Genomic DNA, 25326 nt, shown 5'->3' with positions numbered 1-25326 from the left:
ACCTAAGTGTGTTTGGTGTGTATTAGAGGTGCTTTACAGAGGAGACATTTGATTTAAAACTCAAAGATGTGAAAAGGCACAAAGTAATGAAAGCATGTGGTGGGTTTTATTAAGATGCAAGTAACTTAGTGTGGGGCCACAGGTAGTTTTGGAGGGAAGTGGGGCATAAGCTGGAGGGGTAAGTAGGGGCTGTGTCATGAAGGATCTTAAAAGTCAGAAAGGAAATTAAGACTATACATTGCAGGGAACAGGGAGCCATTTAATAATTTTAAGCTGTTAAATATCTTTGGCTCAGTTGTGAAGGATGGATTTGGGAGACCAGCTTGAGTGAGGCTGCAGGTTCATCAGCTAGGAGGTCTTGTAGGCATCTAGATGAGAATTGAGAACAGCAGTGGTAGGGATGGAAAAAAGTTGATAGAATAGAGAACTATACAGACATTTTCCTCTGGTTGAAAAGCCCTATCTCTGTAGTCTTATTTTCTCCTTGCCTACTGTGCACCTGTCACACTGGCCTACTTTTAGATTCCTTCCCTTAGAGCCTTTACATGTACTCTTCCATTTACCTGTTACTTTTCTGAGAGGTCTTTCCTGATCACACTGTCTAGTTAGCGAGATCAGGTGTTATCATAGCATCTTGTTATTTTATTCTGTAGAGTTTAATTTTTCTTCCTTCCCTTCCTTCCCTCCCTCTGCCTCTTCCTTTCTTCATATTAGTCCCCCTTACTGGGTTGGAGGTTATGTGAGATGTGATTCCTTTTAATTAATTAATTAATTAATTTATTTATTAACCGTGGGTTGGTTTCTGGTCTCTCTCTGTTCTGTTGGTCTAAATGTCTGTCTTTATACCAATACTGTATTGTCTTCATTACTGTTTCTTTATAGCAAGCCTTGCAATCAGGTAGTGTTTTTCCTTTACCATTGTGTTTTTATCAAAATTGTTTTGGTTATTTTATATCCTTGGCATTTTCTTATAAATTGTAGAATAAGAGTGTCAGTTTCTACAATAAGCCTGAAAGGGAGAATTGACATTTTAATAATAGTGAGTCTTCTCATACTTTAACATGGCATATCTCTTTTTTTTTGCGGTACGCGGGCCTCTCACTGTTGTGGCCTCTCCCGCTGTGGAGCACAGGCTCCGGACACGTAGGCTCAGCGGCCATGGCTCACGGGCCCAGCCGCTCCGCAGCATGTGGGATCTTCCCGGACTGGGGCACGAACCCGTGTCCCCCACCTCGGCGGGCGGACTCTCAACCACTGCACCACCAGGGAAACCCGGCATATCTTTTCTTTATTTAAATATCTTTAGGGTTTTTTTTTGCAGTGTTTTGTAATTTTCATTTTATAGGTATTGCTCACATTTTGTTCAATTGATTCCCCAAGTATTTCATGTTTTTTGATGCTAACTATTGTCAATGATACTTTTTTTTTTTTTTGCGGTACGCGGGCTTCTAACTGTTATGGCCTCTCCTGTTGCGGAGCACAGGCTCTGGACGTGCAGGCTTAGCGGCCATGGCTCACGGGCCTAGCCACTCCACGGCATGTGGGATCTTCACGGACCGGGGCACGAACTCGCGTCCCCTGTGTCGGCAGGTGGACTCTCAACCACTGCGCCACCAGGGAAGCCCAGTGATACTGTATTTTAAATTTTCTTTTTCAAAATTGTTTCTTGATAGTATATAAAAATGCAATACAAAGTTGACCTTGTATTCTATCTTACTGCATTCACTTTTCAGTTCTGGTAGCTTTTATGTGGATTCTTTAGGATTTTCTTTTTTTCCCCTAATGTTTATTTTGGAATCCTTTAAGATTTACCAGAAAGTTGCAAAGGTATGGTGTTTCTGTATAACACTCATTTGATTTCCTCATGTTAACATCTTACATTATAACAATACATTTGTCAAAACTAATGAGCATAGGTACATTACTACTAATTGGACTCCAGATTAGATGTTAGCTTTTATACTAACGCCTCTTCTGGTCCAGGATCCAATGCATTATATCACATCTCCTTCAGCTCCTTTGGTCTTTTTTTTTTTAAATAAATTTATTTACTTATTTTTGGCTGCATTGGGTCTTCGTTGCTGCGTGCGGGCTGTCTAATTGCGACGAGCGGGGGCTACTCTTCGTTGTGGTGCACGGGCTTCTCATTGCAGTGGCTTCCTTTGTCGTGGAGCACGGGCTCTAGGTGCGCGGGCTTCAGTAGTTGTGGCTCGCGGGCTCTAGAGCGCAGGCTCAGTAGTTGTGGCGCACGGGCTTAGCTGCTCCTTGGAATGTGGGATCTTCCTGGACCAGGGATCGAACCCATGTCCCCTGCATTGGCAGGTGGATTTTTAACCACTGTGCCACCAGGGAAGTCCCTCCTCTAGTCTTAAGTCCTTGTTTTATTGTAACTTTTGACCATTTAAATGTTGATAACGCAGTAGAACGTCCTCTAACTGGACTATGGGTTTTCAGAGAGAATTCAGAGGTGAAGTGCTCATCTTGTCAAATCAGAGTACTATCAACACGATATATCAGAAGTGTTAAGCAACCTTAATAGTTTGGTTAAGGTCTCTCCAGAACAAAGTTAACATTTTCCCTCTTCCATGTTCGTGAGTCACTAAGTCTAGCCCACAGTAAGTTCCACTTACTGGAAGGGGGAGCATCTACTTTTATTTAGAATCCTTTTTAAGATTTATGGCTTCATTTATTCAAATCACCTGCAGCAGCATGGACTCATTTTATACTTTGGGTTGTAATCACTCATTTTTAAGATGAAGAAACAAAGAGACTCAAAAAAGATGGCTTGTCCATCACACAGGGTAAGTTGGTAGGAGCCATGGCAAGACCCACCTCTCCAAGGTTCTTCCAAGTTGGAAGAGAACTGTGAAGAGATCTGTGTATCAAGGTAGTGGGACGTTAATCAGCAATAAAAAGGAATGAAGTTCTGAAACATGCTGTGATGAACCCTGAAAACATTATGCCATTGTCTTGCCTTGGGGTAGCAGTCACTATCACACAGCGCTATGCTAAGCCTCTGCAGAACACTCAGTACCATCTGGTGCCACTGGGTCCTTGGAGCTCGATGCATGCTTCCGGAAAGCAGAAACTTTCTTTTTCATCACCGACGAAAATAAGGCTTGGTGTGTATTTGTGGGTGACCGAATCTTTGTGTACTTTATGTACTGATGTGGAACAACCTCCAAGATATCAAGGCAATTTATTAACAGAAAACAATAATTTGAGGAGTCCTGTTCACAGACGGCGACCACGGCGACCCCCCTTCCTGCGGGTGCTGTCGGAGGGGATGGGGGTGACATCCTCAATCCGCCCAATCTTCATTCCTGAGCGGGCGAGGGCTCTAAGGGCTGACTGGGCCCCTGGTCCAGGAGTCTTGGTCCTATTTCCTCCTGTGGCCCGGAGTTTGATGTGGAGGGCAGTGATGCCCAGCTCCTTGCACCTCTGGGCTACATCCTGGGCAGCCAACATGGCAGCATATGGAGATGACTCATCTCGGTCAGCCTTCACCTTCATCCCACCAGTTACACGGCAGATGGTTTCCTTGCCAGAAAGATCGGTGACATGGACGAAAGTGTCATTGAAGGATGCAAAAATGTGGCACACACCAAATACATTTTCTCCTTCGGCCACCTGAGGACCAAGGCTGATGACCTGTTCTTCCTTCTTTTCTTTCCCCTTGCGAGGTGCCATTTCTACTCGTCTTATCCAGAATCAGCCACCAGAAAGCTAGGATTTTCTTAATACATAATCATCACGTCTACAGAAAAAGCCAAATTTTGCTTCTTCATTTCCAATCAGTATTCCTTTAGTTTTTTCTTGCCTTATTGTACTAGCTAGATTAGTGGTCGTCACTAGAAATAATGTAAGCCACATGTGTAATTTTAAGTTTTCTAGTAGCTCCACACTAAGAAGTAACAAAAATTAAATTTCATACCTTTAATACATTTTTTATTCTACTACGTCCAAAATATTAACATGTGTTGTAGTTTCTCTAGGGTAGCCATAACAAATAACCACAAATCATGTGGTTTAATTAACAAATTTATTCTCTCACAGTTCTGGAAACTGTAAGTCTAAAATCAAGGTGCCCACTCTGAAGGCTCAGGAAAGAGTCCTTCATTGCCTCTTTCTACTTTTGGTGGTTATTGGCAATTCATATATATAGGACTGTTTGGATTTTCTGTTTCTTCTTATGTCAGTTTTGGAAATTTGTGTCTTAAAAAAATGTCCATTTCATCTACGTTGAAAATGGAATGAAAGTGTTTATAATATTTCCTTGTTAGTTTTTAAATGTCTAAAGGATTTGTAATGATGTACTTTCTTTCATTACTCATTGGTAATTTCTGCCTCCTGTTTTTTTTCTTGATTTAGACTCATGGATTTCTATTGCTTGTCCATTTTCAATTTTACTGATTTCTCTTCTTTTAATTTTTTCCTCTACTTACTCTTGGTTTAATTTGCTTTTCTTTTTCTAACATCTCAAGGTGGACACTTAGATTACTGATTGAAAAGCTTTCCTCTTTTCTAATATAAGTAATAAAATAATAAATTTAGAAGAATACCCTTCTAAACATTGCTTTAGCTGCATCTCACAAATTGATTTCTGTTATTTTCATTTAGTTCAAAATATTTTCTGATTTCTCTTACAGTTTTTTTTTTTAAATTTTTTGCGGTACACGGGCCTCTCACTGTTGTGGCCTCTCCTGTTGCGGCACACAGGCTCCGGACGCACAGGCTCAGCGGCCATGGCTCACGGGCCCAGCCACTCTGCGGCATGTGGGATCTTCCCAGACTGGGGCACGAACCTGTGTCCCCTGCATCGGCAGGCGGAGTTTCAACCACTGCACCAGCAGGGAAGCCCTACAGTTTCTTTTTTGATTAATGGATTATTTAGAAGAGTGTTGTTTAGTTTTGAAATATCGGGGAAATTTTATAAGATATCTTTCTGTTATCCCAAATTTCATTCCATATTCTGTATGTTTTATAGTCTTTTATAGTAAGTCCCCTGCATACAAATGAGTTCTGTTCCGAGAGCACGTTCACAAGTCCAATTTGTTTGTAAGTCAAACAAAGTTAGCCTAGGCACCCAACTAACACAATCAGCTATATAGTACTGTACTATAATAGGCTTATAATACTTTTCACACAAATAATACATAAAAAACAAACACAATAAATAAAGAAAACATTTTTAATCTTACAGTACAGTACCTTGAAAAGTACAGTGTACAGTACAACAGCTGGCTTACAGGGGCTGGCACCAAGTGAACAGGCAAGAAGAGTTACTGACTGGAGGAGCGAGAGGACGTGGGAGATGGTAGAGCTGAAGGATCGTCAGCAATAGGGGATGGAGGGCAGGCTGCAGTTTCATTCATGCCTGACGTTGATGGCACAGGTTCTGGTTCCTTGCTAGATTCAGTTCTATCTACCCTCTTGAGAAAACGTTCCAGTGATGTCTGGGTAGTAGCTCTTTTTTTCTGTCATAGATGACACGGTAGCACTGGATTGCATTCTGAACAGCTGCTGCAACCTTCGTGTACCGTTCTATGTTTGAGTCCTATGCCTCAAAAACTAACAGTGACTCCCCAAATAAAGAAAATCCCCTTGCCATTTCCTGCGTCATCAATCTCTTCAGTTCTTCAGTTACTTTTTCTTCCTCTTGTCTCTCTTCGTCCTTTCTCTGGGCCTCCAATTCCATCAGGTGTTCATTAGTAAGCTCCTCATGTTGCACAGCAGCAGTACTGTACAGTAAAGTACACAAAAGCACAACCACTTGTAGAGGATGCAGGCACATGATGATGTACGCCAGATACTTGAAATAATTTACGTGATTGGACATGTAAACACACGTTCATGTCTTTGAAAGTTCGAAACCTGAATGTTTGTATGTATAGGGGACTTACTGTAAATTTATCCAGGCTTGTTTTATGGGCCAGCATATGGTTTATCTTGGTGAATGTTCTGTGTGTAGTTGAAGAGATTGTGGATTTTTGCTGTTGTTGGATGGAATGTTCTATAAATACTAATTATGTCAAGTTAGTTGATAGTGTTCTTCAAATTTTATGTATCCTTACTGATTTTCTGCATACCTGTTTTATGAATTACTGAATGAGGAGTGTTGAATTCTCTTTAATTATGGGTCTGTTTATTTCTCCTTTAACTTGTCAGTTTTTGCTTATATAATGCTCTCTTGTTAGATCTGTACATGTGTAGGATTATGTCTTGATGATTTAACTTTTATGTTATTATGAAATGTTTCTCGTTATCCCTGCTCCGAAGTCTACCTGTTATTAATATGGCCACTCTAGCTTTCTTATGATTAAAATGTACATAACATATATTTTTGCATCCTTGTACCTTTTCAAAAATACTTTACTTTTTAGAACAATTTTAGATTTACAGAAAAATTGAGAATATAGTACAGAGAGTTCTCTATACCCCAGACCCAGGTTCTTAACATCTTATATTAGTATGGTATGTTTGTTACAATTAATGAACCAATATTGATATGTTATTATTAACTAAAGTCTATAGTTTATTCAGATTTCCATAGTTTTTAGCTAATGTCCTTTTTCTGTTCCAGGATCCCATCCAGATACCACTTTGTTACATTTAGTTGTTGTGTCTCCGTAGACTACTTTTGGGTGTAACAGTTTCTTAGATTATCCTTGTTCTTGATCACCATGACACTTCAGAGGAGAACTGGTCAGGCATTTTGCAGGATTTCCCTTTATTGGAATTCTTCCAATTTTGTTTTTTTTAAGGTTAGATTATGAGGAAGATTGCAGAGATAAAGTGCCACCTTCGTTACATCATCTCAGGGGTACATACTGTCAACATGACTTGTGATTTTGATGTTGGTTATGATTACCTGGCTGAGGTCGTGTTTATCATGTTCTTCACCGTAAAGTTACTCTCCTCCCCCTTTCCATTCTGTACTCTTTGGGAAGAAGTCACTAAGCTTATCCCACACTTAAGGAGTAGGGGATTACACACTCCTTGAGGACAGAGTATCTGCTTAAGTTATTTAGAATTCCTTTGCATGGGAGAGTTGTCTCTTTTCCTTCATTTATTAATTTATTCATATCATTAATTTATATCAGCATGGACTTACAGATATTTATTTTATGCTTTGGGTTATAATCCAGTACTACTTTATTTGTTCAAATTGTTCTAGCCTTGGCTATTGGGAGCTCTTTTAGTTGGTTCCTATGCTCCTTTGACATACACCCATAAATGTGGGTTTGTTGTTGTTCTTGTTTGTTTGCATGTTTGTTAATTCTGGCACTGAAAAAATGCTCCAGGCTCATTTTGGGTTTTTTTGTTTTTATTGTTTTTTTCACTTTGTTTTTTAAATTTTTTTCTCAAGTTTTAAAAATTGAATTATAGTTGATTTACAATGTTGTGTTAGTTTCTGGTGTACAGCAAAGTGATTCAGTGATTGTGTGTGTGTGTGTGTGTGTGTGTGTGTGTGTGTGTATATATTTCAGATTCTTTTCCCTTATAGGTTATTAAAAATATTAAGTGTAGTTCCCTGTGCTATACGGTAGGTCCTTGTTGGTTATCAATTTTATATATAGTAGTGTGTATATGTTAATCCCAAACTCCTAATTTGTCCCTACCCCCCCTTTCCCCTTTGGAAACCATAAGTTTGTTTTCTGTGTCTGTGCAGGCTCATTTTGTATAAAGGTTTCCCCTGCTATATGAAAGTACTAGAGTGTTCCTATGAAACCTTTCCTAAGCCAGAATGGTGTAAAGTGAAGAAACAGTTACTTTAGGACACATCTTGTTAACGAATGCACACAATAAATCAAGATGAAGCACAGATGCTTACACAGTTCAAAGCTATATCAGCTTGATGCTGAGATGCGGAGTGTAGTTCCTGGGGAAGGAGCTTGGTGGTGCCATTCTCCTCTCTCTGCTTGGGGTGCACACTGCCTTTATAACTGCTTGCTGCGAAACAAATGCTGACTGAGTAATGTTCCATTGTATGTATGGGGATATATGTGTATGTATAGCTGCTTCACTTTGTTATAAAGCAGAAACTAACACACCATTGTAAAGCAATTATACTCCAATAAAGATGTTAAAAAAATAAAAAATAGGGCTTCCCTCGTGGCGCAGTGGTTGGGAGTCCGCCTGCCGATGCAGGGGACATGGGTTCGTGCCCCGGTCCGGGAGGATCCCACATGCCGCGGAGCGGCTGGGCCCATGAGCCACGGCCGCTGAGCCTGCGCGTCCAGAGCCTGTGCTCTGCGATGAGAGAGGCCACAGCAGTGAGTGGCCCGTGTACAGCAAAATAAATTAAAAAAAAAAAAAAAAAAAAACATGCTGAATGTTATTTTTGCTTTTCACCTCTTTCCATAAAATTGTAATTTTTTTTCAGATTTGTTTTGGATTAGCAAAAATAGGTGCTTATGTAGGTCTTTTGTAAAAGTGAAGTGGCATATAGTGAACTTTTGAAAAGCAAAGGATACCTGTATTTCCTGTCCCAGTCCTATAATCAGTCATTTCTTCAAGGAGCCTTGGTTCCTCTTGTTGGAGGATGGTGTTAGAAAGCAAGATCTACATGCTTGGTGTGCTGATTGCTACTGGATGTCGTTGCTTCTATGTCTTCTTAGTTGATTGAGCAAGGAAATATACTTGTGTATAGTAACCCGTTGTATACCTATAACTCTTCCTATATATCACCATCTGTATTTATATTAAACTAAATATGAATTCGTGGTGAGCTCCAACTTTAATCCATTACTACATGGATACTTCTCCCCTTGCTTATCTGTAAATACCTGCTCCGACAATGAGAAACCTGGCTCCCACCGTCTGTCATCCATTTATGTAATTGTTCAGTTCCAGTATACATGTATAGCAGTATCAGAACTGTTAACTCATACCCCTGTGTGAAACAGTTTTATCAGCTAGAGTGCCTATTGGCAGTTCCTGTTGCTTTTAGTTTTAAAGACTCTACTCATTTCTAAAGTACTTTGGCCAGCATCTCGCCACCCCTCCACCCCGACCCCTTCAGTGAGGTTGTTTTCAAACATTTGTAGTAGTTATATTCTCTTGACCTACTCCACATTCCTTCAGTGGATCCCATGACCTCCTCAATGGTTTTGATAATTTTGCATACATTAAAGCTCGCTCTCTGTGTTGTAAATTTTGACAAATGTGTAATGTCGTGTATCTACCATTACAGTATCATATTGAATAGTTTTATATCTGTAGAAGTTTCCACACTTCAATTCTTCAGCCCTCTCTGCCAAACCCCAAAACCCTGGAAACCACTGATCTCTTTTTACTGTTTCTGTAGTTTTTGCCTTTTCTAGAATGTCATGTAAAAGGAATCATATTAGCATTTCATACTGCCTTCTTTCACTTTGCAATATGCATTTAAGGTTCCTCCAAGTCTTTTTGTGGCTTGATAGCTCATTTATCGCTGAACATATCAGGTTTTTGTTTTTGTTTTATCTGTTCACCTATTGAAGGACATTTTCTTTGCTTCCAGTTTTTGGTGATTGTATGTAGGTTTTGTATGGACATAAATTTTCAAATCAGTTGGGTAAATACCTAGGCGTGTGATTGCTGAATCATACAGTAAGCTTATGTTTAGCTTTGTAAGAAACTGTCAAACTGTCTTTCAGAGTGGCTGTTCCATTTTGCATTCCCATTAGCAGTGAATGAAAGGTTCTGTTCCACATCTTCATCAGCATTTGGTATTGTCAGTTTAAGAAATTTTTTAGCCATTCTAATAAGTCTGTATTGCCATCTCATTATTTCAGTTTGTATTTCTCTCGTGACTAATGATGTTGAGCATTTTTTCATATACATGTTAGCCATATGTATATATTCTTTGGTGAAGTATATGTTCAGATCTTTTGCCCATTTCTTAATTGGGTTGTCTGTTTTCTTACTGTTTAGTTCTGTGTGTTTTTGGTGTATTTTGGATACCAGCTCTTTATCAGATATGTTTTTTGCAAATATTTTATCACATTCTCTGGCTTGTCTTTTCATTCTCTTAACAGTGTCTTTAACAGAGCAGAAGTTTTTAGTAAAGTCTACCTTGTCAGGTTTTTTTTCGTGGATTGTGCTTTTGGTGTTGTATCTAAAAATTCATCGCCAAACCCAAGATCACATATAGATTTTTCTCCTGTGTTTTCTTCTAGAAGTTTTATAGTATTGTATTTTATATTTAGGTATATGATTCATTTTGAATTATTTTTTGTAGAAAGTGTAAGGTCTCAGTCTCTTTTTTGCATATGGGCATCTAATTTTCCCACTACTACTTGTTGAGGCTATCTTTTCTCCATTGAATTGTCTTTGCTCCTTTGTCAAAAGTCAGTCATTCTTTTACTTTTAATGCATTTGTGTCTTTATATTTAAAATTTGTTTCCTGTAGATAGCTTAGAATTGAGTCTTTCTTTTTTATAACCCAGTCTAATAGTTTCTGTCTTTATTTAGAAGTGGTTAGATCACTTGACAATTTGCTTTTGAAAATCAGCTTAATTGAGATATAATTTATACACCATAAAATTCACCCATTTAAAGGGTTCAATTCAGTGGTTCTTAGAATATTTACAGAGTTTTACAGCCATTGGCATAATCTAATTTAGAGCATTTTCATCATGCCAGAGGGAAATCTTATGTCCATTCGTAGTCACTATCCAATCCCCCTCTCTCGCACCCCAGCCCTAGGCAGCCACTAATCTAGTTGTTGTTTCTATAGATTTGCCTATTCTGGACATTTCATTTAAATGAAATCATATAGTATGTGATCTTTTGTGACTGGCTTCATTCATTTAGGATAATGTTTTTGAGGTTCACTCATGTTATATGTATCAGTACTTCATTCCTTTTTTAAAAAATTGTGGCAAAACTCACATAATATAAAATTCACCATGTTAACAACTTGAAAATCTACAGTTCAGTGGCATTTAGTACATTCTCAATGTTACGCAACTGTCATCACTATCTAGTTCCAGACTGTTTTTATCACCCGAAAGGAAATCTTTTTCTCTTTAATCAGTCATTCCCCATTCCCCTTCCCCGCTCCTTCCCCCTCCTGACAACCACTAGTTTGCTTGCTTTCTCTGTAGATTTGCCTATTCTGGATATTTACTGTAAATGGAATAGTATAATGTTTGACTTTTGTGTCTGGCTTCTTTCACTTAGCATAATGCTTTCTAGATTCATCCACGTCACAGCATGTATCAGTAGTACTTCATTCCTTGTTATGGCTGAATAATACTCCATTGCATGGAAATTCCACATCATGAGTTGATGGACATTCGGGTTGTTTCTACATTTTGGCTATTTTGAGTAGTGTTGCTATGAATATTGTATCCAAGTTTTTATATGGACAGTTTTTTTTTTCAGGTTTATTTGTATTTTTCTTTTTTTTCTTTTTTTTTTTTTCTGGTACGCGGGCCTCTCACTGTTCTGGCCTCTCCTGTTGTGGAGCACAGGCTCCGATGTGCAGGCTCAGCGGCCATGGCTCACGGGCCCAGCCGCTTCGCAGCATGTGGGATCTTCCCGCACCGGGACACGAACCCGTGTCCCCTGCATCAGCAGGCAGACTCTCAACCACTGCGCCACCAGGGAAGCCCTCATTCTTTTTTATGGCTGCGTAGTATTCCACTGTGTGTGTGCTCCCCGGCCCTGCCACAAACACCATACGTCTCCTTTATCTGTTCATCTGTTGATGGGCACTTAAGTCGCTTCCATATTTTGGCTATCGTAAATAATGCTGCTCTGAACATTGGGGTGCATGTATCTTTTTGAACTCGTGTTTTCTTTTTTTTTCCAAATATATGCCCAGCAGTGGAATTGCTGTGTCATATGGTAGTTGTGTTTTAGTTTTTTGAGGAACCTCCATAGTGTTTTCCACAGTGGTGGCACCAATTTACATTCCTACCAACAGTGCGTGAGGGTTGCCTTTTTTCCACACCCTCGCCAACATTTGTCATTTGTTATCTTTTTGATAATAGCCATTCTGACCAGTGTAAGGTGATATCTCATTGTGGTTTTGATTTGCATTTCCCTGATGTGAGCAATGTTGAGCATCTTTTCAAGTACCATGGACATATATTTTCATTTGTCTTGGTAGACTACTTAAATTTAGTGAAATTATTGGTATGGTTGGGTTTGCGTGTATTATTTTTCTATCTTTTTTTTTTTTTTTTATCTTTGAAGAAAAGTCACTTTATTTGAGCTAAGAAAAGGGCACTTGACCACTTATATTTACCAAAGAGAGAGTTCAGTACGACTCCATCATGAACTTTGTTCTGCTAATGGGAGCAGGATAGGTATCACTGTTTGAGACAACTATGTTTTCTTAAGCTTTTTTATTTTTATACAGCAGGTTCTTATTAGTTATAAGGTTTTTTTTTGTTTTTTTGCGGTATGCGGGCCTCTCACTGTTGTGGCCTCTCCCATTGCGGAGCACAGGCTCCGGACGCACAGGCTTAGCGCTGTGGCTCACAGGCCCAGCCGCTCTGCGGCATGTGGGATCTTCCCAGACCGGGGCATGAACCCGTGTCCCCTGCATTGGCAGGCGTACTCTCAACCACTGCGCCACCAGGGAAGCCCAAGTTTTATACACATCAGTGTATACATGTCAATCCCAATCGCCCAATTCATCACACACCCCCCACTGCCCCCCACCGCTTTTCCCCCTTGGTGTCCATATGTTTGTTCTCTATATCTGTGTCTCAATTTCTGCTCTGAAAACACGTTCATCTGTACCATTTTTCTATGTTCCACATATATGCATTAATATACGCTATTTGTTTTTCTCTTTCTTACTTCATTCTGTATGACAGTCTCTAGATCCGTCCATGTCTCAACAAATGACCCAATTTCGTTCCTTTTTATGGCTGAGTAATATTCCCTTGTATATATGTACCACATCTTCTTTATGCATTTGTCTGTCGATGGGCATTTAGGTTGCTTCCATGACCTGGTCATTGTAAATAGTACTGCAATGAACATTGGGGTGCATGTGTCTTTTTGAATTGTGGTTTTCTCTGGGTATGTGCCCAGTAGTGGGATTGCTGGATCATATGGTAATACTATTTTTAGTTTCCTAAGGAACCTCCATACCATCCTCCATAGTGGCTGTATCAGTTCACATTCCCACCAACAGAGCAAGAGGGTTCCCTTTTCTCCACACCCTCTCCAGCATTTGTTGTTTGTAGATTTTCTGATGAAGCCCATTCTCAATGGTGTGAGGTGATACCTCATTGTAGTTTTGATTTGCATTTCTCTAATAATTAGTGATGTTGAGCAGCTTTTCATGTGCTTCTTGGCCATCTGTTTATCTTCTTTGGAGAAATGTCTGTTTAGGTCTTCTGCCCATTTTTGGATTGGATTGTTTGTTTTTTTAATATCGAGCTGCATAAGCTGTTTATATATATTGGAGATTAATCCTTTGTTGATTCATTTACAAATATTTTCTCCCATTCTGAGGGTTGTCTTTTTGTCTTGTTTATGGTTTCCTTTTCTGTGCAAAAGCTTTGAAGTTTCATTAGGTCCCATTTGTTTATTTTCGTTTTTATTTCCATTACTCTAGGAGGTGGATCAGAAAAGATCTTGCTGTTACTTATGTCAAAGAGTGTTCTTCCTATGTTTTCCTCTAAAAGTTTTATAGTGTCCGGTCTTACATTTAGGTCTCTAATCCATTTTGAGTTTATTTTTGTGTATGGTGTTAGGGAGTGTTCTAATTTCATTCTTTTACATGTAGCTGTCCAGTTTTCCCAGCACCACTTACTGAAGAAACTGTCTTTTCTCCATTGTATAACCTTGCCTCCTGTGTCATGAAGTAGTTGACCATAGGTGCGTGGGTTTACCTCTGGGCTTTCTATCTTGTTCCATTGATCTATGTTTCTGTTTTTCTGCCACTATCATATTGTCTTGATTACTGATTATTACTTGATTATTACTTGATTACTTGATTATTGCAGTATAGTCTGAAGTCAGGGAGTCTGATTCCTCCAGCTCCATTTTTTTCCCTCAAGACTGCTTTGGCTATTTGGGGTCTTTTGTGTCTCCATAGAAATTTTAAGATTTTTTTATCTAGTTCCGTAAAAAATGCCATTGGTAATTTGATAGGGATTGCATTGAATCTGTAGATTGCTTTGGGTAGTATAGTCATTTTCACAATATTGATTCTTCCAATCCAAGAACATGGTATATCTCTCCATCTGTTGGTATCATCTTTAATTTCTTTCATCAGTGTCTTATAGTTTTCTGCATACGGGGCTTTTATCTCCCTAGGTAGGTTTATTCCTAGGTATTTTATTCTTTTTGTTGCAATGGTAAATGGGAGTGTTTCCTTAATTTCTTTTTCAGATATTTCATCATTAGTGTATAGGAATGGAAGAGATTTCTGTGCATTAATTTTGTATCCTGCAACTTCACCAGATTTATTGATTAGCTCTAGTAGTTTTCTGGTGGTATCTTTAGGATTCTCTATGTATAGTATCATGTCATCTGCAAACAATGACAGTTTTACTTTTTCTTTTCCAATTTGTATTCCTCTTATTTCTTTTTTTTCTCTGATTGCTGAGGCTAGGACTTCCAAAACTATGTTGAATAATAGTGGTGAGAGTGGACATCCTTGTCTTGTTCCTGATCTTAGAGGAAATGCTTTCAGTTTTTCACCATTGAGAATGATGTTTGCTGTGGGTTTGTCATATATGGCCTTTATTATGTTGACGTAGGTTCCCTCTATGCCCACTTTCTGGAGAGTTTTTATCATAAATGTGTGTTGAATTTTGTCAAAAGCTTTTTCTGCATCTATTGAGATGATCATATGGTTTTTATTCTTCCATTTGTTAATATGGTGTGTCACAGTGATTGATTTGCGTATATTGAAGAATCCTTGCATCCCTGGGATAAATCCCACTTGATAATGGTGTATGATCCTTTTAATGTGTTGTTGGATTCAGTTTGCTAGTATTTGGTTGAGGATTTTTTCATCTATATTCATCAGTGATATTGGTCTGTAATTTTCTTTTTTTGTAGTATCTTTGTCTGGTTTTGGTATCAGGGTGATGGTGGCCTCATAGAATGAGTTTGGGAGTGTTCTTTCCTCCGCAGTTTTTTGGAAGAGTTTGAGAAGGATGGGTGTTAACTCTTCTCTAAATGTTTGATAGAATTCACCTGTGAAGCCATCTGGTCCTGGACTTTTGTTTGTTGGAAGATTTTTAATCACAGTTTCAATTGCATGACTTGTGATTGGTCTGTTCATATTTCGTATTTCTTCCTGGTTCAGTCTTGGAAGGTTATACCTTTCTAAGAATTTGTCCATTTCTTCCAGGTTTTCCATTTTATTGGCATAGAGTTCCTTGTAGTAGTCTCTTAGGATGCTTTGTATTTCAGTGGTGTCTGTTGTAACTTCTTTTTCATTTCGAATTTTATTGATTTGAGTCCTCTCCCTCTTTTTCTTGATGAGTCTGGCTAATGGTTTATCAATTCTGTTTATCTTCTCAAAGAACCAGCTTTTAGTTTTATTGATCTCTGCTATTGTTTTCTTTGTTTCTGTTTCATTTATTTCTGCTCTGATCTTTATGGTTTCTTTCCTTCTGCTAACTTTGGGTTTTGTTTGTTCTTCTTTCTCTAGTTCCTTTAGGTGTAAGGTTAGATTATTTATTTGAGATTTTTCTTGTTTCTTGAGGTAGGCTTGTATAGCTATAAACTTACCTCTTCGAACTGCTTTTGCTGCATCTCATAGGTTTTGGATTGTTGTGTTATCATTGTCATTTGTCTGTAGGTATTTTTTGATTTCCTCAGTGATCTCTTGGTTATTTAGTAATGTAGTGTTTAGCCTCCATGTGTTTGTCTTTTTTACGTTTTTTCCCCTGTAATTAATTTCTAATCTCATAGCGTTGTGGTCTGAAAGGATGCTTGATATGATTTCAATTTTCTTAAATTTCCTGAGGCTTGATTTGTGACCCAAGATGTGATCTATCCTGGAGAATGTTTGTGCGCACTTGAGAAGAAAGTGTAATCTGCTGTTTTTGGATGGAATGTCCTATAAATATCAATTAAATCTATCTGGTCTATTGTGTCATTTAAAGCTTCTGTTTCCTCATTTATTTTCATTTTGGATGATCTGTCCATTGGTGTAAGTGAGGTGTTAAAGTCCCCCACTATTATTGTGTTACTGTCCATTTCCTTTTTTACAGCTGTTAGCAGTTGCCTTATATATTGAGGTGCTCCTATGTTGGGTGCATATATATTTATAATTGTTATATCTTCTTCTTGGATTGATCCCTTGATCATTATGTAGTGTCCTTGCTTGTCTCTTGTAACATTTTTTATTTTAAAGTCTATTTTATCTGATATGAGTATTGCTACTCCAGCTTTCTTTTGATTTCCATTTGCATGGAATATCTTTTTCCATCCCCTCACTTTCAGTCTGCATGTGTCCCTAGGTCTGAAGTGGGTCTCTTGTAGACAGCATATATATGGGTCTTGTTTTTGTATCCATTCAGCAAGCCTGTGTCTTTTGGTTGGAGCATTTAATCCATTCACGTTTAAGGTACTTATCGATATGTAGGTTCCTATGACCATTTTCTTAATTGTTTTGGGTTTGTTTTTGTAGGTCCTTTTCTTCTCTTGTGTTTCCCACTTAGAGAAGTTCCTTTAGCATTTGTTGTTGATTTGGTGGTGCTGAATTCTCTTAGCTTTTGCTTGTCTGTAAAGCTTTTGATTTCTCCATCGGATCTGAATGAGATCCTTGCCAGGTAGAGTAATCTTGGTTGTAGGTTCTTCCCTTTCATCACTTCAAGTATATCATGCCACTCCCTTCTGGCTTGTAGAGTTTCTGCTGAGAAATCAACTGTTAACCTTATGGGAGTTCCCTTGTATGTTATTTGTCATTTTTCCCTTGCTGCTTTCAGTAATTTTTCTTTGTCTTTAATTTTTGCCAATTTGATTACTGTGTGTCTTGGCATGTTTCTCCTTGGTTTTATCCTGTATGGGACTCGCTGCGCTTCCTGGACTTGGGTGGCTATTTCCTTTCCCATGTTAGGGAAGTTTTTGACTATAATCTCTTCAGATATTTTCTCTGGTCCTTTCTCTCTCTCTTCTACTTCTGGGACCCCTATAATGCGAATGTTGTTGCATTTAATGTTGTCCCAGAGGTCTCTTAGGCTGTCTTCATTTCTTTTCATTCTTTTTTCTTTGTTCTGTTCCACGGCAGTGTATGCCACCATTCTGTCTTCCAGGTCCCTTATCCGTTCTTCTGCCTCAGTTATTCTGCTATTGATTCCTTCTAGTGAAGTTCTCATTTCAGTTATTGTATTGTTCATCGCTGTTTGTTCTTTAATTCTTCTAGGTCTTTGATAAACATTTCTTGTATCTTCTCGATCTTTGCCTCCATTGTTTTTCCGAGGTCTTGGGTCATCTTCACTATCATTATTCTGAATTCTTTTTCTGGAAGGTTGCCTATCTCCACTTCATTTAGTTGTTTTTCTGGGGTTTTATCTTGTTCCTTCATCTGGTACATAGCCCTCTGCCTTTTCATCTTGTCTGTCTTTCTGTGAATGTGGTTTTTGTTCCACAGGCTCCAGGATTATAGTTCTTCTTGCTTCTGCTTTCTGTTCTCTGGTGGATGAGGCTATCTAAGAGGCTTGTTCAAGTTTCCTGATGGGAGGGACTGGTTTGGGTAGAGCTGACTGTTGCTCTGGTGGGCAGAGCTCAGTAAAACTTTAATCCGCTTGACTGCTGATGGGTGGGGCTGGGTTCCCTCCCTGTTGGTTGTTTGGCCTGAGGCAACCCAACACTGGAGCCTACCTGGGCTCTTTGGTGGGGCTAATGGTGGACTCTGGAAGGGCTCATGCCAAGGAGTACTTCCCAGAACTTTTGCTGCCTGTGTCCTTATCCCCATGGTGAGCCACAGCCACCCTCCAACTCTGCAGGAGACCCTCTAACACTAGCAGGTAGGTCTGGTTCAGTCTCCCCTGGGTTCACTGCTCCTTCCTCTGGGTCCCGATGCGCACACTACTTTGTGTGTGCCCTCCAAGAGTGGAGCCTCTGTTTTCCCCAGTCCTGTCAAAGTCCTGCAATCAAATCCCACTAGCCTTCGAAGTCTGATTCTCTAGGAATTCCTCCTCCCGTTGCCGAACCCCCAGGTTAGGAAGCCCGACGTAGGGCTCAGAACCTTCACTCCAGTGGGTGCACTTCTGTGGTATGTGTTCTCCAGTCTGTGAGTCACCCACCGAGCAGTTATGGGATTTGCTTTTGCTGTGATTGTGCCCCTCCTACCGTCTCATTGTGGCTTCTCCTTTGTCTTTGGATGTGGGGTATCTTTTTTGGTGAGTTCCAGTGTCTTCCTTTCGATGATTGTCCAGCAACTAGTTGTGATTCTGGTGTTCTCACAAGAAGGAGTGAAAGCGCGTCCTTCTACTCCGCCATCTTGGTTCAGCTCCTGTTTTCTTAAGGTTTCTCTCTCTGTTTTTTTTTTTGCGGTAGCGGTCCTCTCACTCTTGTGGCCTCTCCCGTTGCAGAGCACAGGCTCCGGATGCGCAGGCTCAGTGGCCATGGCTCACGGGCCCAGCCGCTCCGCAGCATGTGGGATCTTCCCAGACCAGGGCATGAACCCGTGTCCCCTGCATTGGAAGGCGGACTCTCAACCACTGCGCCACCAGGGAAGCCCCCTCTCTCTGTTTTTAATGTCCTGCTTTTTGTTCCTTTTTGGATTGAGTGTATTTTACTATTCCATTTATCTCCACATTGGTTTATTAACTATACATCTTTTTTATTAAGTACTTGCCTTAGGGTTTATTATATGCATCTTTAACTTTCAGCAGTTTACCTACAAATAGTGTTATAGTACTTCATATACTACCTAGGAGTTTTAATTTTGTATACTTTCATTCTCTTCCATTCTTCATTAAAAAAGGGGATAATAGTAGTTATACCTTGTTGGGTTGTTAGGAGTATGAAATGAGTTAATGCATGTAAAATATTTAGAACATAGCTCATGCTTTTATTTATATTGGGAATAATAGAACAAGACTTCATTAGATGTTCTTGAATCTGCAGATTGCAGGTTTCTCTTTAACTTGCCTCAACTACACCCAAGACTATTGGTTCTCAATTCTGACTGTATATTACAATTAACTGGGCAGCTTAAAAATTTTTGATGGGAGTGTGCCACCCTCAGAAATTCTTATTTTCTTGGTCTGATTTTAGTAAGTATTCTATTAGATTCTAATGTGTAGTTAGAATAGAGAGCCATTACCCTAGACTTTATCATCAAGATCTATAACTTAAAGTATTTTAAGCATCTAATTCTGACTTCCATTTCTTTTTCTGCCAGCTCACATACTTTGATACCATATTTTGACACTTCTTGGATTCTATCTAGACCACCAGGCCATTAGTCACACAACTCTTGCACTGTCCATCATGCACCTCATACAGTAACTTCTTTCCTTACCCAATTACATTGATTCATTGAATAAAAATGGTAATGCCTGCTAATGTTCTGTACTGTTTTGTGGGGTCAGTTTATCATCTCTCTTGTTTCTTCCTTCACTGTAATTAGGGCAAAACTTCAGCCCTGATAAAACACAATTCGTTGCAAACTCTGTGTTCCCTTGAACCTGAGCAGCTGAGTGTGATTGGAGAAAGCAAACAACAGTGCTGACTGGTCTCACTTTAAATTTATGGCCACGAATATCCCTTGTGCCCTCAGTATTACCTAGTCATTTTGCTCTTCCACTTTCATTACTAAGAAGACTACTTACTCTCTTTTCTTTCCTTACTCTTTTTTCTCTCTCTTTCTCTCTGTATATGCCAAGTCCTCCATCTGTGCTGCGTTTTCTTGTCTATTTAAGGATTTTGCCTCTGATGTTATCCTTTCTGTGCCCTGCATCATCTTTCTTTCCTGATGAATCATATTTGCAAGCGTAAGAACATGCTGTAACATCTCAAAATCTGTCTTTGTCTGTCTGTCTCTCTGTCTCACACACACACACACACACACACACAGACACACACACACCTTTCTTTCTCATGTAGAGAAAAATTTGTTGCAAAGACTTGCTCATACTTATCGTCTCTATTTTCTTACTTTGCGTTTTCTCTCCAACTCGCTCCAGGCTGGCTCTTCTACACCTTCACCAACTAAACCCATTCTAGTCAGTGTTCTCAGTCTTAAAGTTCTTTACCTCTCATCAGCATTTGACACGATTGATCGGTCCCTAGTTTTGGGAAAACCTCACTTGGTTTTCTGAATGCTATGTCATCCTGAATCTTGTCTGATTTATGACAGTTCCTTCTCAGTCTTGTTTTCTAGCTTCTCTTCCCTTGCCTCAAAAGTTGGAGTGGGGCTTCCCTGGTGGCGCAGTTGTTGAGAGTCCGCCTGCCGATGCAGGGGACGCAGGTTCGTGCCCCGGTCCGGGAAGATCCCACATGCCGCGGAGCGGCTGGGCCCGTGAGCCATGGCCACTGAGCATGCGCGTCCGGAGCCTGTGCTCCGCAACGGGAGAGGCCACAGCAGTGAGAGGCCCGCGTACCGCAAAAAAAAAAAAAAAAGTTGGAGTGCCCTCGGCTTAGGCCTTTTCTGTGTTAGTATTTGTCACTTTTTAGGGTATCTTATTTAATTTTGTGGTTATAAGTATCATTAATTCACTATTGACTCCAGCCTTGATATCTTTATCAAACGCCACACTGTATTGGAGTGCCTTCTCCGCTTGAATGTTTTAGTAGGCATCTCAGACTTAACTTGTCCAATACAGAATGTTGGGTGTATTTACTCAAACTTACTCTTTCCTCAGACTTTACCATCTCAATATATGGCACCCTCATCCACCCACTTGGTTAGGCCACAAACTGGAAGTCATTCTTAGTTTCTCTTTTCCCTCATACTTCCAATCCATCAGTAGCATTTTTACCTTTAAACTGTATCTCAAATCTTGCCATTTCTTGTCACTCCCACTCCTTTGCCTTAATATAAGCCATTATTATCTCTCTTTTGGACTGCTACAGTTACCTTCTAACTGCACTCCCTGCTTCTGCTCTTTTCTCCCTCTACTCTGTGTACAGCAACTACTGTGATTTTTTTTTTAAAGACACAGCACTGTCATCTGGAGGCTGCTAGTTGCTTCCCAGCATGTTTAGAATAAAATCTAGAGACCTTACCTAGCCTAAAAGGTCCTGTATGATTTCCGCCTTCACTGACCTCATCTTTCAATAGTCCCCTAAGCTCCAGAACTATGGCTTTCTTGTTGTTCCTCAAAGATCAAGGTATTTACTTGCCCTTAGGCTTTTTAAAAAATTTTCTTCCTGCTTGGAATGTTTTCTGTTGTCATATGATTTAGTCTTTCCTTTCACTTCAACCCCTGCTCAGATTTTTCCTTCTTACTTCTTCAAAGAGATCTTCCTTGACTGCCGTGTAAAAATAAGCACTTCCATTATCACTTTCTTTCCCTATATCTTGCTTTATTTTTATTCATAGCATGTATGCTTTGTGAAATTATTTATTTATAAGTCTATAGTTATTTACTGATTATTTCCCAACTATAATGTAAGCTCCATAAGGACATGACATTTGGTATTTTCATTGCTTTAATTCCTCGCATTTAGAACAAGGTCTGAGACTCAGTCATAGGTTATTAATGTACCAGTAATGATTGTTTGGCAAACATAAGAGCTCCTTCCCATTAGCCACAAAACTGTAAAATACTTATGAATAATCCTAACAAACAATGTAGAAGATTTGGGTGAGGAAAATCATGAGACTTTACTTAAAGGCTTAAAAAAAAAAAAATGACCTAAATAAAATGGAGAACCATACCGTATGCACTTGACTGGAGAACTTAATATTGTAAAGTTGGCTGTTCTCCTTAAATAATCTGGGTTTTAGAGTTGTTCCTAACAGAGATCTCAACTTTTTTCCTCCTGAAACTTGATAAGCTTGGATGAGTAAGCCTGGAAAGTTTTTTTTTTTTTCCCACTCTTCCAATGAGTATTTATTATTAGTTAAGCCATGATTCAGGATCCCAGGGTGGGGATCACCATGTACCCAGGTCCCCCTTCACCACCCTGAGCAGAAGGATGGAGGACAGAAGAGGAGAGGTGGAGCCAGTTCAGATCTTCCCTGGAAACATGCTTTCTGCCCAGCGGTCATCCCAGGTTGACACCCAGGCTATAGGGCAGAGAGACTTGTACACACACCAGTATCATTCACACATGGGGACATCACCTCCTTTAGCAGACATTGCCTTCTCACAGTGGTGGAAGCCTAGGTAGTTCCGCCAGCAGTCCTGGTCTGGCTTTGGTTGGGGAAGTGGCTGTCAAAAGGAGCAGGCTGATAGTTCTTGATTTTGGAGTTGATGTCTTCTGCCACAGAGCTGACTCCTAAAGACACCCCTGAAGCCGCTGGAAGCTCAATGTGACCCTCATCAAAGATGCCAGACAAGCCTGGAAAGTTTTTAAAAGGGTGAAGAGGGAGTTTATCTACCACATCAAAAAACATACAGAACTGTTATAATTAGCTGTGGGTGGTACTAGCTTGGAAATTGGCTAATGAAACAAAATAGAGGTTAGATTTTTTTTTTAGGATTATATAGGATTTTAGTATATATGATTTTAGTATTTAGTATGTAGATAAAGGTGAGAAAAGAATTCATCAGTAAGTTAACCGTTCCATTATAAGTAGATGACATGATTATACATGCTATAGAGCATTTGTAAAGCAGTGATACCCATTAGGTTTATTTGAGGTGTGTAGGGCTCTTGCAGTTAAGGATCTAGTTAACGTATGCCTTTAGGTCATCTTCTGTTTCATAAAATATTTCCCTCGCTTCTTCATGGATTCATTTTTTGATCTGATAATGTGTTTACCTCTCTTCCTTTTAATTTGTTATTACTTCCACTGTGTATTTAGTAGTCAAATAAACTTAACAGAATTTTAAAAATAAACTGTCATTAAACGGACTCTGAATGAGAGACTGAAGTGCACTAAGTATGTATGTTTTGCTGCTTGGTGATATCTATGGCAGTTCTTAATGGCTGGTTCTTGGCTGTATATGAATTGGTGAGGTTGCCAGATAGCTGAGTTTCAGAAACTTGTGAGGTGTTATTTTACTCTGTTACTTTGTGCTCAAAGTGAATAAAGTTTAGGTTTGATTTAGCTTTTAAAGAAAACAAAGGAAAAAACTCCCTGGGGGAGAATTGATCAGGTCTTTGTATTTCTCTCTCTCTCTCTGTGTACATATACATATATGTATATACAAATATATGTACATATATATACAAAATAATTTAGCACATTTTATATTCTAGTTTTCCAACATTGTAGAGAGTGTAGCTAAAATTGGGAATATTCAGATTAGCAATGATGCTTTTCTGTATACTTCTTGAGTTGAAAGCAGTGTTATTTCACTCTTATTTTCATACTTTTTCCACTTTCCTCCATTTCCCCCTATACTTTTGTTGAAACCTCAAAGGATAGGAACTGCTTTAATAAAAACTTTTTACTTTGAGCAAGATTTGGACTATCGTAATGCGCTCCATTATACCCTTCACTGAGATTTATAGGACCATGAAGTACCATTTACCACATTGCACTTTCTCTTTATGCATATTATTATTATTATTATTTAAAAGATCTATTTTATTTTATTTATTTTTGGCTGTGTTGGGTCTTCGTTGCTGTGTGCGGGCTTCTCATTGCGGTGGCTTCTCTTGTTGCGGAGCACAGGCTCTAGGTGTGTGGGCTTCAGTAGTTGTGGCACGTGGGCTCAGTAGTTGTGGCTCACAGGCTCTAGAGCGCAGGCTCAGTAGTTGTGTCACACGGGCTTTGTTGCTCCGCAGCACGTGGGATCTTCCCGGACCAGGGCTCGAACCCATGTCCCCTGCATTGGCAGGTGGATTCTTAACCACCGTGCCACCAGGGAAGTCCCTAACCAGGCCAATATTTTTTAAATGAAATTTAGAAATTGTTCTTTTCTCGATATTTAATCTTTAGAGTGAATATAGCCTGCTTATGTGTTTTGTTTGAACTTACTAGTGTTCTAGGATTTTGAATTAGTTGCTGATACTTTAAAACTTGGAGATTTACATTAAAAATCTGGATTATTCCAATGCTCGAGTCTGTACAGTCAGGGTAAAGTTGGAAAGGAACTAACTGGGCTCTCTAAGGCCCTGGCAGTCACACTTGGCACGAGAGGTAGATGACACATGTTTAGGTCACAAGAGTTCTACCCTGGAATGTTGGGGAAAAAATCCGGATTATTTTGGCTTCCCTTGAAAAGACAAAAAGGAAATTCTGGTTTTGCCCAGTCTGTTTGGCAACAGTTGGATGGATCTGACCAGTAGTGGCTGCCTGTGGTCTCTAGTTCCCACAACTCTTATATCCTGTATGACCCCTTTAAGGCATCTGTGTTTTCATCCTTTCTTTACAGCCCTCCTTCTTTACAAAACTTTCAGTTGCAGGTGCAACAGTAGAGAATTACACTGCTTTGTGTTCTTAAAAAGAAACTGATTTTATCTGAAATGACTTGCTTTTTCAATTTTGTAGCTCCATGATCCAGCCAGCATAACTGATGTTGATAATGCTTTCTAAATGGAATCACTAAGGTGCTATTTTAAATTGCTTTAATGTAGCAAATAACTTTGATAATACTCTAGTTTCTTTGTGGTTTAAACAGTGTTCATTTTTCATTCTGTATGGCTTGGAACACCAAGGAACACATAGTTTTGAACCTTTAAAAAACTCTTTGTGTTACAATGAGAAGAATTTTGTAAACTACATTTAGCCTTGTAAATTGAAGTTAATAGTATTTTGTTGATATTAACAGTATTTATTAAAATGTATGCCATTCTAAACAGTAAGGGGAAATGAAATTGATTCTGAAAGGTTATCTTGGCTATAGTTGGAAAATGAAGTCTAATGATATTTAACTATATATCTAAGTTTTTAATAAATATTTTAATATTTTTTAAAAGGTTTTGTTAATACAGACTCATTTTTACCAGAGATAAAGAAGGTCATTTTGTAATGATAAAAAGGTCAGTTCATCGAAAGGATGTAGTAATTCTAAATCGTTATGCCCTTAATAACAGAGCTTCAAAGTACGTGAAGCAAAAACTGATAGAACTGAAAAGAGAAATCAACAGATCTATAATTATAGTCAGAACTATAGTTTGAATACCACTCTGTTAATAATTGATTGAACAAGCGGACAAAATCTGCAAGGATATATAGATTTGAACAACACTAATAACCTTCTAGACCTCTGTCCAACAACAAAACACACATTCTGCTAAAATGCACATTGTATAATTATCAAATAGACTATATTCTTAGCCATA

At 39.1% G+C, this 25326-nt stretch overlaps 2 protein-coding genes and 1 pseudogene across 3 annotated transcripts in view; 1 reads left to right on the top strand and 2 right to left on the bottom strand.

Annotated features, from left to right (window-relative positions):
* Positions 1–25326, top strand: part of DENND4C (DENN domain containing 4C) — a 130211-nt gene that overhangs the window by 4394 nt on the left and 100491 nt on the right. The window lies entirely within an intron of this gene.
* LOC101275278 (40S ribosomal protein S14) lies at positions 3189–3726 on the bottom strand. Its single transcript, XM_004276101.4, has one exon. The coding sequence runs from the start codon at positions 3688–3690 to the stop codon at positions 3235–3237; it is 456 nt and encodes a 151-aa protein (XP_004276149.1). The 5' UTR covers positions 3691–3726; the 3' UTR covers positions 3189–3234.
* On the bottom strand, positions 22098–22705 carry LOC117203769 (cytochrome c oxidase subunit 6B1-like; annotated as a pseudogene).

The sequence above is a fragment of the Orcinus orca genome, chromosome 6 (genome assembly GCF_937001465.1).
Source record: "Orcinus orca chromosome 6, mOrcOrc1.1, whole genome shotgun sequence".
Taxonomy (NCBI): Eukaryota; Metazoa; Chordata; class Mammalia; order Artiodactyla; family Delphinidae; genus Orcinus; species Orcinus orca.
This window is presented reverse-complemented; position numbering and strand designations above follow the sequence as displayed.

Bases quoted from the DNA above. Each gene is read 5' to 3' on its own strand.
- LOC101275278 (XM_004276101.4), bottom strand. From the start codon at position 3,690: ATGGCACCTCGCAAGGGGAAAGAAAAGAAGGAAGAACAGGTCATCAGC.